The sequence below is a fragment of the Debaryomyces hansenii genome (assembly GCF_000006445.2).
Source record: "Debaryomyces hansenii CBS767 chromosome B complete sequence".
Lineage (NCBI taxonomy): Eukaryota > Fungi > Ascomycota > Pichiomycetes > Serinales > Debaryomycetaceae > Debaryomyces > Debaryomyces hansenii.
In genome coordinates, this window is record NC_006044.2 from 1057508 (window position 1) to 1070485 (window position 12978).

The 12978-nt window shown below is 34.9% G+C and overlaps 6 protein-coding genes across 6 annotated transcripts; 5 read left to right on the forward strand and 1 right to left on the reverse strand. All coding sequences in view use genetic code 12, as the record gives it.

Annotated features, from left to right (window-relative positions):
- Positions 1-2729: 2729 nt before the first annotated feature.
- DEHA2B13464g (DEHA2B13464p) lies at positions 2730-3437 on the forward strand (the record flags this gene model as incomplete). Its single annotated transcript, XM_457531.1, has 1 exon — positions 2730-3437. One exon carries the CDS (start codon positions 2730-2732, stop codon positions 3435-3437), a length of 708 nt encoding a protein of 235 aa, XP_457531.2.
- Positions 3438-4392: 955 nt separating this feature from the next.
- DEHA2B13486g (DEHA2B13486p) lies at positions 4393-5205 on the forward strand (the record flags this gene model as incomplete). Its single annotated transcript, XM_457532.1, has 1 exon — positions 4393-5205. One exon carries the CDS (start codon positions 4393-4395, stop codon positions 5203-5205), a length of 813 nt encoding a protein of 270 aa, XP_457532.2.
- Positions 5206-5904: 699 nt separating this feature from the next.
- Positions 5905-6084, forward strand: DEHA2B13508g (DEHA2B13508p; the record flags this gene model as incomplete). The annotated part of the gene is made up of 1 exon (XM_457533.1): positions 5905-6084. The coding sequence occupies one exon, from the start codon at positions 5905-5907 to the stop codon at positions 6082-6084; it is 180 nt and encodes a 59-aa protein (XP_457533.1).
- Positions 6085-6291: 207 nt separating this feature from the next.
- On the reverse strand, positions 6292-7914 carry DEHA2B13530g (DEHA2B13530p; the record flags this gene model as incomplete). The annotated part of the gene is made up of 1 exon (XM_457534.1): positions 6292-7914. The coding sequence occupies one exon, from the start codon at positions 7912-7914 to the stop codon at positions 6292-6294; it is 1623 nt and encodes a 540-aa protein (XP_457534.2).
- Positions 7915-8083: 169 nt separating this feature from the next.
- Positions 8084-9796, forward strand: DEHA2B13552g (DEHA2B13552p; the record flags this gene model as incomplete). The annotated part of the gene is made up of 1 exon (XM_457535.1): positions 8084-9796. The coding sequence occupies one exon, from the start codon at positions 8084-8086 to the stop codon at positions 9794-9796; it is 1713 nt and encodes a 570-aa protein (XP_457535.2).
- An 85-nt stretch (positions 9797-9881) lies between these two features.
- DEHA2B13574g (DEHA2B13574p) lies at positions 9882-12968 on the forward strand (the record flags this gene model as incomplete). Its single annotated transcript, XM_002770076.1, has 1 exon — positions 9882-12968. The coding sequence occupies one exon, from the start codon at positions 9882-9884 to the stop codon at positions 12966-12968; it is 3087 nt and encodes a 1028-aa protein (XP_002770122.1).
- Positions 12969-12978: the final 10 nt, after the last annotated feature.

The following is a 12978-nucleotide window of genomic DNA, read 5'->3' on the forward strand; positions in this document are numbered from 1 at the left end:
ATTTGGTTGATTGGTGAAGATTTGTTAATTAATACTTTTTCCAATTTCTTCAATCTTGGGGTAGAGAAAGACATTTATATACTTTTTGAAATTGTTTCGTCATTTGCACAATTTAATAACATAATGCTTGCAATGGAAGCAACGGATTAAGGGGCAATGATCCTGACGTTGATTTATGCTGGTATAGTCATACAATCATGACATGCACCGATTTATGCTGGTTGTCCACATCATTGTTGGCTGGTTATGCTGGCTAAAAGTGAAGGCTGCGAATTTCAAAACAAACAAAAGTACGTCATACAGGTTGCAAGCAATAACTTAAAGTGTTAAATTACATGCATAATTAATTAACCTTCGTATTTGACGTCTGTTCACGAGCCTTGACATAAGGGGGCGTTGCTAATCCTAAAACAGGTGTTATATATACAAGATTTATGATTGTTCTGGATATGAGTCGTATTATTATATAATCGATAAAAAATTACAGTGTACTAAAAATAGGTATTATATAAGAAAATGACCTATTTCAAGAGTTTTGTGACAAGCCTTGCGTAAGGGATAACTAGAGAGCTTCTATAAATAAAACGATGATAATTCGTACGATTAGACTCCTACCAGTAGGATAAGGTTGATAGTCGGCCACTAGGCATTTGATCATACAACGGCCAAAAATTGCTCTTCGAACCAATTTCTCAATGGAATACCGAAAAAGATGTACGGTACGTAAACTAGGTTTATAAGATAAAGGAGTCGGAAAAAGCTTGGGTCTAGCATTGAAAACGGACCAGCAATCTCTGCATACACATGGGAGTGTACACTGGGTGTTTGAGAAGAGGACAGTAATTAGATGTGGAACTGCATAATGACATATTTAAACCTTGCGGCACCTGGAGATATTGGTAGAGCAGATTCAGTTCATGACATTTGAAATTGTGCGGACAACGTTATCACGAAGAATTATAAGCATACTGGGTATATTACCTAATCTAGGCCGAAGTAGCAGTGTAATATTATATTGTGAAATAGAGATTTGCGGACAGAAGCGAAGTAAGAACAAGAATTCGACACATCCAATGTAGAAAGAAGAACTGATTATCATACGATGTTTTTACAGTTAGTAAATTTCTAAACGGTGTTGTGTGTGCTAGGGATATTGCTGCAAATTTTGTTTTCACTTTCTATTCATTGAATAGAAGAGATGTTTTTAAGTAGAATTACTCATTTGGTAAATTAGTTGCGCAAAACATTAAAATTGCGGCATAGTTCATCGGTAGTATCTCTTATACAATGGGCTTGTTAAAATCAATCATCTTAAGGACGAGCGTCGAGAAAACAAGGACAAGCAATTTTTTATGGGGCTTAGGACGATATATTTAGCAGGGGTGCTTCCTAAAAGACTTTTGGGATTACCGAGTTCGTTGGGCCTTATTTTTGTATGTTACAGTCTAAGTAGGCCGTAGAAGGTAACACAATGCGTCGAAAAGGTCTGCGAAATGACAGTGCTCAAGAAATGGGGCTTATAGATGATTTCAATCGTCCTGAAATATCAACTTGTAACAACTGGATAGGGCGAAGCTCTGACTGAAACCGAACGCACATGAATGGAAGTATGTTGTCGTCGATGGTTTATTACAGATGGAAGAAATTTCAAATGTAAAATTGTAACTTCAGTTTGTAGTTGATAAATCGAACGAGTTCAAAACAGAGATATGTTCTAGATAGTATAAAACAAGCTGACAATATTTTAGAAGTTCCCCAATATTAGGTTTCATATTGTTCGTCGCTGTTACAGCTTCCCGTCAAAAGCAGAATTTCCTTTAGGATTATAGGAATATTAATGTATATTCTATAATTTGTTATCAGTGCCAACAATATACTTATAAGTATAATTCAATTTTGTCTAGTTCGGAAAACCCCCTTTGAAAACTAAAACCTTTTCAACTATTGCCTGGGTAAGGTATATCTTAATTACGGGAACCAAAACATTAAGGTATAACCTTGACAATACGTTGAAGTTATTTTCACTTCTTTTAATTATTTTGAGTTGGATTGTCCAATAAGAAAATTTCCGAAGTCCATCGTCGCTCCAATAGGCTACTTTGGCTAAAACTAGAGTATCATCGTCGCAATTTGAATATCAGGACTGTTTTAAACAATTTTATACGTATCATTATATGATATTGCGTCCTCGGTTATTTCTTCGTATCCAAATTCTAATAAGGTGGGTTGTAATTCTGAGCTTCATCTGATTACCTTATTATTTCGGTGATATGCATCTGACATCGGGAATAAACCGAATTTATTGCAACACAAGGTCGTGTGTAAAGAGTTCTGGTGATAAACTTAAGATGAAGAGTATCTAGAATGTCCTAAGTATATCTGTCCTTAGTTAACTGTTGCAGATATCCGGGGGTTTCTCTTTAGGAACGGATCTAGGATTAATTGTTTCGTGAAGAATAAGTCAATCATTATTCACTATAATTCTACTTATACACCATAATCCCAATGTTACATGACATTATTGATTTTTCGTAAAACAAAGGTATATATCCGTCTATTATACATATCCGACATACTTATTGATACGGCCAATTTCAACATAAGGCATCATATTTTCGAACGTTTGCGAGAAATTTTGCGGGAGAAGATATTTCGAGGTCATCAATCTTAATGCCTAACTTCACTATATTCTTTTTTTCAGCCGAAGTAACGATTAAAAAAATTTGAAAATGAAGCTGTCAATTTTAACAATCCTTCTGACTGTGCTTACATCAGTTAACTCCAAAGTAGAAGATCACAAAATTGAAAATTCAGAACTTAGTGTTAATGTTAACGATGGTTCTGGGGATGAATACTCTGGTGTAGTGATTCACGGAAATGAGAAAAGAGACGATGATGATGGTCAAGAAGATGATGGAGACAACGATGGTCGTACTGAAATAGAAGATTATTGTAAGTTTTATATTGCTCAAGATAATGACGAAACATGTGCTTCAATTGCGGCTAAATATTCTGGTCTTACAGAAAGCGATATTGTGAGTTTTAATTCTAAAAATGGTCATTTTTATGGTTGTGATTGGATATGGGAAGGAGATGAAATATGTATATCTAAACCTTATGGCGACAACGATAACGACCATCAGCGTACGTCCTCTGAACGTAGTTCATCCCTGAAAACTTCAGCACAATCTTCGAAACTTACATCGACAAGAAATTCGCAAGCAACTGATAACGATGGTAATGAAACTGACACTGATGACGACCATGGACGTACCACTAAGTCATCTTCTAAGCGTAGTTCATCGCAGGCTCCAGCACAATCATCGTCGACAAGTAATTCGCAGTCAACTGATTCAGGGTCTGGTGCTACAGTAGATTATCAACGTTCGTGGTTTGGTATTGCCGGTGCTATTGCACTTGGTGGCTTCTTGATTTAATATATTACCGTTACATAGATTCAATTGACAATATTACACGCATTAAAGAAGATTGTTGCAATAATTCATTTATTTCTTTGTGTCTAAGTTCTAATAAGGTAGATTGTAATTCTAAACTTCGTCAGATTTATCTTATTATGATATCCATCTGACATCAGGAATAAACCTAACTTTGATATATTGCAACAGGGTCGTGTGGAAAGAGTTCTGGTGATAAAGTTTAAGATGAAGAATATCAATCCTTAGTTAAATGGTTTTCTCGTTAGGTACGGATTTGAGAACTAATCGCTTTCGTGATGAATAAGTCAACCATTATCACTATAATTCATTCTACTTTTACACCATAATCTCAACATTATTATATCTGAAATCACTGACTTGTATAATGACCTAAAACAAATAAGAATTATATCCCAGTGTATAATAATTCCTATATATACGGCATACTATATGGTATATCCGTCACCAACAAATTTAATATATGACAATATCTCCGTTCGAGCATTTCCGAGAAATTTTAGCGAAAAAAGATTTGTGTGGGGTTATAATGTTCGAGTATTACTTATGGGAGGTGTAGGTGCTCGTATTGATACTTTATTTCAAGGTCATAGAATCTCACCAAAAGCTTCACTGTATTCTTTTTTCAGTCAAAGTAATGTAGTTTTGAGATCCAAAGTAACCGAAACTAGGCTGCAGTAAACGAGATACATAACAGTATGAATCGTCTATTCGTTTGATCAAGGGTGTAATGAGCTTCTTGTAGTTTTAAATTTATAACCTTTTGGGTATTATATAATATATGGGGTACAGAAACTCACACGGCATCCAAATTTACGAGCAATCTGATTTTCATATCTAGTTTAAATTCAGCTCAATTTCCTTCGTAAGTGACCATAAGTTCTGTCTATAATGCAACGTTGAAATATTAATATTTGTATGGTTCAAAAAATTCAAAATGAGGCTGTCAATTCTATCAATCCTTTTAACTGTGGCTACATCAGTTAACTCCAAAATAGTAGATTACAGAGTGAAAAATTCGGAACTTAGAGTTAATCTTAATGATGGTTCTGGCGATGAATACTCTGGTGTGGTGATTCATGGAAATGGGAAAAGAGACGATGGTCATGAAAGTGATCGAGACAACGATGACAATGATGCTGATGATAACAACGATGGTTATGAAAGTGATCGAGATAACGATAACAATGGTGGTAACCAAACTGACAACGATGGCCACGATACCGACTTGGACGACGACAATGACGACCATCAGCGTACTGCGTCCTCGGGACGTACTTCATCCGTGAAGACTTCACAATCTTCAAAACGTACATCGACAAAAACTTCGCAGGCAACTGATAATGACGGCAACGAAACTGATAACGATGGCCATGACACTGACTCGGATGACGACAATGATGGCCAACGTCGTACTGCGTCTTCGGGACGTAGTTCATCCTTGAATAATTCACAATCTTCAAAACGTACATCGACAAAAAATTCGCAGGCAACTAACAACGATGGTAATGAAACTGATAATGATGGCCACGACACTGATACCGATGACGATAATGATGACCATAGACATACCACTAAGTCCTCTTCTAGACAAGGTTCATCGCAGACTTCAGCACAATCATCGGAATCTTCCTCTACAAGTAATTCGCAGTCAACTGATTCTGGGTCGGGCGCTGCAGCAGATTATCAACTTTCGTGGCTTGGTATATCCGTTGCTGGTGCAGTGGCACTTGGTGGCTTCTTGATTTAGTATATAATCATTTCATAGGTTTAATTGACAATATTACACCGAGAATTAAAGAAAATAGTCGCAATAATAGGTAAAAGTTGCAAAAATATGCATATATTCAGAAATATCATTCTACTTATATGTTATCTTTCGTTATTTTAGTATATTGGATTGCTTGGACATAACCTTAGTATATTCAACCATATATAGTAGACTAACTTTCATTTTCTGCTAGCTTTAAGATCTAACTAAATTGTGAATAATAATGATACTCTACTAATTCACTATGGTTTAAATAATGAATTGAACTAACAGGAAAACTTATCATACGTCTAATATGGTGATTCAATAACGAAGTCGTTAATTCTGCAAATTTCAATCATACTAATCCATATTTATAGGGCTGTAGGAACGGGATTTTACAGCATTATTGTATTGTAAGGAAGATAGCCAAAAAAAAAAAAAGTCAAGACCAGCCCCATTCTCAACCAAAGTACCAGGACTTTCATTACCCCACAGATTAAGCACCAAGAAAGTGTGTTGTTGAAACGAAGTAGATAGTAGACCGTAGATTGAACCAAAGGTGTTTGGATGCAAAAATGATTACATAATATACAATTTTGTGTAATGTTCAAAAAACCTCAAATTGACTTAACCAACCATAATCAACTAAAATAAACTTACAGTACTAGAGAATAAATCAAATAAAAGGGATATAAGATGGCCGGTCACGCAGCTAAATATATTCGTCATGCAGCAGCATCGGCTCCTCACGTCGATCCACGTTTAAAGTGGACTTCTAAATTATTAGGTGCTACTATGTGGTTCGTTATTATGTACAGAGTGAAAGAAGATGGTCCAGTTATGTTCGGCCAAAAATTACCATTTGAAAACCATTAAATAACTAAAGGTTTAGTCATGTCATCACGTTAATCCGTGTTCAGTTATATTTATATATAATTAGAATATTTAGTAAATAAAATTAATTATATTGATAAGGTTCAGAGTGTATGGTTTGCCTATTTGAGAAACCCGAAAATTCTGATTAAGACCGAAAGAGAGAAAGTCTACTTCATTTATACGGGGAGTAATTATACGTCAGGTTATCTACGGTCTTCCTCTACCCCGTGGTTTACCTCGAAACGATCTTCCTCTGCCTCTTCCACGGCCTCTTCTACCACGCAATGCAAATCGCTTCCTTCTTTCATTCTCGTCATCATTCTCTTCATTCATGTATTCATTATTGTATTCGTCATCATATTCATTATTTTCGTCTGCATCGCCGTTTTCTTCATTTTTGGGGTTACTGATTATAACCGCTTTCTTAATTCCCGTTTTTGGTGAATATTCAATCGCATTGAATGAATGCCTCGAATCAACTTCTTCAGCTTCATAGTCATCATCAATTTCTTCGTTTTCATCATATCCATCTTGTAACTTAAAGTTAAAATTAAATCCCTGACTGTTGCAATAGTCCAATTTAAAATTTCCATACTTATTCAATTTGAAAATCATTATATTATAGTCCAGTTCTGTAGAATTAATGACGTGGTCACACAAATTGAAGTGCCACAAGTTATAGTATGCTGAAAAGTAATAATCATTTATCTTTTTTAATATTTTTTTACTGGTCCCCGTATCCTCAGGTACGGAATCATCCAATGTCAAGGGTATTATTTTATCTATAGAATCGTTTATTGAAATGGGTATTTTATCAAATAAGCTTAATCCCATTTCTATTAGTTTAGTTACGTTTTCCCTTTCAGACTCTTCCGTCTCTTGTAATAATGCACTCAAATCAGGCTTGATGGCCAACCAATATTCCCCTAATATCATTCGTAAGCGTGAAAATTTCGATCTATAGTTTTCAATATATCCAGCGCTCCCCCCCATACTGTCGACGAAACTCATGCCGTTGCCCATTACCGGGTACCTAAAATGTAAACCTTGACTAATTGTAAAATCTGCATTTGTTAAAATTGCCAAGTGTTCTAGTAATGGAGTCTTGATGACTGGAGCATGGGACATAAATATGTTAATCGTCTTCTTATTTCCAGTATTCATAAAGTTTATATACAATTCAGCAATTTGGAGTAAAGTTATCCATAGGTCCCCAATTTTGCCTGATATAGAATTATAATGAAAATTACCATTATCGAATAAACTATGTATCTTTAAATTACCACCAAGTCCGTATAGTTTAATACCAGGCTGAGATTCTAATGGACTCGGGATTTCATAACACTTTGTATGGTCTATCAAATGTAAATTGGGGATTTGTATTTCTCCTGATTGAAATTTATCTATTATTTGTGGATCATCTAACGGCCCAAATATAGTATACACTGGACATGGAAGTTTAAACTGACCATTTATATATAAGTCTAGTTGTGATATACCTTTCTTCGAATCTTTAAGCTTCTGTTTGAAGATATTAATTTCATCCAATGGATTAGCATTCTTCGTTTGAACAGTGGATAAGTCATTCAAGTCATGGACTGTAGATTTATCTAATACTTCCAGGAATGCTACTATTTGCTTCAAATACTGTACATCATGATACAGGTCTATAGTGTCGTGATTCCAAAATCCAAAGTTGCCCGTATGGATTATAAAGTCAATAGGATTTTGCTTTCTTATTTCATTGTCGTACAAGTCTTGCAAGGCAAGTATATTACCCTGTATATCAGAAACACTCAAGAACCTAAGGGAATCCTTGGTGCTATTCATTGATCGTTACCTTATCTTTGATTTTAACTAGCCTCGGGTAATAGTCCTATTGTATAGTAGATTATTTTAAACCTCTATTCAAAATTTCGATCGCGATTTCGAATACTCCGAATCAGATAACAAGGCCAATAGAAGCTTATAGATTGCCACATAAATTAAGAGGTATGAAATGCTTGAACCGCTGGAAAGACTTCGGAATGCTATAAAGCTGGGTAATTTGCCGATAACAAAAAGGCTATTGCATAGGTTTCCCGAGTTATGGTTGAATAGAGATTCTGAAAATAAAGGATGGAGTAATTTACATTATGCTTCATACCATGGCAATTATTTGATTTGCTTCCATTTAGTGTCTTTCATTAATAAGAATTTGGGGAATATACAGAAACATTATTCCAAGATAGACTTACTCACGTTTAATGAATTAACTATAATCCATTTACCATTGATTCACCATCATTCACAGACATTGCATTATTTATTACAAGAGTTTCCAGGAGAACTATGGTTAAATCACCCTGGTGGAGATTTGAAGCAAACACCGTTGCATTATGCTTGCATTTATGGATTCAAAGAGGGTATTAAACTATTATTAGAGTTTGGGGCTGCGTGGGATGCAACAGATTTAAATGGTAATACTTGTTTGCATTTATGCTTTCAATACGGAAATTTCGATTGCATACAAGATTTATTGAAATTTGTGCTAGTATGTTGTAAAGATAGAGATGAAGGATTAGAAGTTATTGAAAAATTCGAGTCAATCAGAAACGAAAAAGGATGGCTTGCCATTGACTACGCATTCTCGTTTGAATTGATTAAACAATATCGTTTTTTGAAACAAGAGCTATTCGTACTCAATCAGGAGTTAAGCGGATCGATGCAATCAAATTCAGAGTTCACAAGGTCCAGTTCGTCGTTCAACTTAAGTAAAGAACCATCGCAAACTTCATTACAAGAAAATAAAGTCCTCTCTAGTCCAATAATTCCAATGTCACAATCCCAATCCCAATCACAACCACAAGCTCAACAAGATCAACAGCAAAATAATAAAGATGTAAATGACAATCCACAGACATCAAAAACGGTATCAATCAAGAATAGAGCCCATTCACAGTCATTACCTAACGCAGATCCTGTCATAGATATTCAGACAAATAGGAATAAATCGATAAGTACAAGGAGAAGGTCAAATACTCTATACAACTATAGACCACCAAATCCGATAAATGCTAGCTCCCCACGAAATTCAACAGGTGGACCACATACTCCGATAACCACCCAGACAGCGATAAATAATACACCATCATTAAAATCGGTTACTATATCCCCTCTGGTAAGGAGTAATGGTAATGAGAATTCTTCATCTCCCCAGTCTGTTATATCCATTTCGTCGGCCATCAATGCATCTCCTAGTCACTCTGCCATTCGCAGGAAAAGCATGAACAATATGGCAATAATCCCACTATCTTACCAAAACAATGACGATCGTGATCAAAGGCGACCATCTTATTCTGAGTCAATCGACGCAAGGACCACTGTAATGGATAGAACTCCTAATAAATCAGATTCAACACCTTCTCCTTCAAAACAATTACCAGATATAGTGAGATTACCTAGAAGATCATCATCGACTATGTCTATAGGTGCAAAGCTTGCGACTGATGATTATAGTACAAGCAACCCAGACCAAGAGGATGCGAATATTTCAGCACCAACGATTACAAATGAAGCTATACCGATGTTAAGGAAAGCAAAATCATCAACAACAGATTTGAACTCGACTCTTTCAAGACAAAAGTCTACTATCTTGCCAAGTCCTGAGGTTGAAAGCGATAATTTGAAACGATCAAATATTAGTAGTATTAGCTTTAGCCGAGTTAGATAGAATATATATTTCGCGTCTAATTCAAAAATTCAATCAGATCTACTATAGTAAATGTATTGGTATTTTTAGACACCTTTTGTGAAGAATGGCACCAGAGACGAAGGGTCAACGTTCAATCAGTCACTTCTTTAAAAGTCAAAGCTCAAGTCAAAAGCTTAACAAGGATGATACCGAATATTCTGGTAATATAATCGACTTAACTAATGGCGATGAGAAAGTTTCATCTAGGTTGGCAAACTTCGAACATAAACCAAACAAAAGTAGCAAATCACCCAATGAATTAGATACAAGCAAGAGAAAGAGCTCCAAAGATAACGAGCATGTTGATGGAGATCCAGAACCAGTTAAAAAGAAACCAAGAACTAGTCAGTCGCTTTCTAGATCTAAGTCAAAACCACAATCAGTTGGATCAAATAGTAAGAAATTGACTCCATTGGAAAAACAATTCGTTGAAATGAAACAATCAAATTTAGACAAGATCCTTGCAATTCAAGTTGGGTATAAATTTAAGTTCTTTGGAGAAGATGCGGTGATAGCTTCGAAGATTCTAAGCATCATGCTAATCCCAGGAAATATCAAGTTGGACGAATATCAACACGATAGATTTGCTTATTGCTCTATACCCGACAATAGACTACACATACATTTAAAGAGGTTGTTAAACCAAGGATTAAAGGTAGGTGTTGCAAAGCAAACAGAAACCGCAGCCATTAAATCGATAGATAGCACTAATAAGAGTGGCTTATTTGAAAGAGAAATCACCGGGGTTTATACTAAGGCTACGTATATGGGTGATGAGTTGTTGACGGGGGATCCTAACATTAATCGAACGAGCATCACAGATGATGAAATGGGTGATTATATATTTTGCATTGACGAGCTGCATTCAAAAGACATTGGAATGATTGCAATCCAACCAATTACGGGGGATATAATTTATGATACATTTAATGATAATGTTACAAGGGATGAACTAGAAACGAGACTAGTATACTTAAACCCCAGTGAGATACTCGTTATTAACAATAGCACCGAAATCTCTAAAGAAACGATAAAGATGATTAACATAGTGAATAATAAAGTCAACATTATTCATAGACCAAGAAGACAGCAAACTGACTATACCAATGAGATTTATAATTTTTTTAATACAATCGACGAGGGTAAATATAAAGACCTTGGAGAACATTATTTGTTAAAATTTCCAAATAATATCCAATCGTGTATGATTGAACTCATAAAATACTTAGAGGAATTTAAATTAAGTAACATATTTACAATAATTAGCAATGTCAGCTGCTTTTCAAATTCTAAAACTTGCTTGGTATTACCAAGTAGTACAGTACAGGCATTGGAAATATTTCAAAACATGACGGATCCAAATTCAAATAAGGGTTCATTAATTTGGTTACTAAACCACACGCGTACAAGAATGGGTAATAGATTACTAGTGAAATGGATATCTAAACCATTAATAGATAAGGCGCAAATAGAAGAAAGGCTACAAGGGATAGAAGATTTAACCTTCAAATTCAACCACTTTATAGATTCCTTGAAAAACCAACTAGATAAGATTGGTAAGGCAAGTATTGATTTAGAAAAAAACTTAATTAAAGTTCATTATTCATCTACTTATCAACTTGATAAGATTAGCAGGAAGGAGGTCTATTTATTACTAAAATGCTTTGACGATATTTTATCAATGATTAAACAGTTTGGAAAACCAACAAATAATATCTTGGAATCCATCCATTCTCCTTTATTATTAAGAATATTCGATGAATTGATGCAACTTGCGAAAGAGGATACAGTGAGATGTTTGCTTGATATGATTTCAGCAGATGCCTTGGACGATTCGAATTTAAATGACCAAAAAATAAAGTTTTTCAATTTAAATTATTTTAAGGACCAACAGATAATCAGTCAGTTGAGTGAAATACTGAATGTTGAGTCGTTATTAAATGATGAGTTAATTGAAATTCGAAAAATGTTGAAGCGACCTCAACTAAATTATATTACAAGCTCCAAAGAGACATATTTGGTTGAAGTTAGAAATGGAAAAATGGTTGACTCTTTACCGAAAGATTGGATTAAAATAAATGGAACTAAGACAGTATCAAGATTTAGATCACCGGAAATCACCAGATTACACAAGCAGTTGCAATACCATAATGACATGTTAATCAGAAATTGTGATAAAGCATTTAATGCCTACTTATTTAAGATAGATAATAACTACGAGTTTTTTAGTAAGATTATCAGAAACCTATCAACCTTTGATTGTTTGTTATCATTGAGCGCCGTGAGCTCGATCAATTCCAATTATGCTAGGCCAAAAATAGTTGAGGACAAGCAAATTATCCAAATGAAGAACAGTCGTAACCCAATAATTGAAAATTTATCTGTTAATTACTCAAATTACATATCAAATGATATCAATATATCATACGACGAAGACAGGGTTTTGATTATAACTGGCCCAAATATGGGAGGTAAATCTACGTATGTTAAACAGGTTGCATTATTAGTGATTATGGCCCAAATCGGTAGTTACATACCTTGCGACGAAGCCACCGTAGGTATCTTTGATTCAATATTTATTAGAATGGGTGCTAGAGATAATATTCTACAAAACCAATCAACTTTTATGATTGAGATGTTAGAATGTAGTCATATACTTAAAAATATGACTTCGAATTCACTAATAATACTCGATGAAATAGGAAGGGGTACCGGTACGAACGATGGGATTGCAATTGCATACTCTATATTGAACTACTTAATTGAAGAACCGAGAAAACCTTTAACTCTATTCATTACCCATTTCCCATCTTTGCATGTTTTGGAGGATAAATTTAAAGGTATTGCTACTAACTACCATATGGGATTCCACGAAGTCTCAAAATCCAATCAAGAATTCCCGGAGGTTGTATTTTTATACAACTTAGTTCGAGGTGTAGTTGGGAATCTGTACGGTCTTAATGTTGCTAAGCTCGCTGGTATACCTAATTCAATTATCAATAATGCATATACTAAGTCAACCGAAATAAGAGATGCAATCGAATCAGATTGGCCCAAGAAACTTATCAAAATGATCAAACTGTTAAGAGAGCAAAATGATGCTAGGGTTGAGTTATTAGAAATAGAACAACTATGTAATAATATAGACTAAAATACACGAT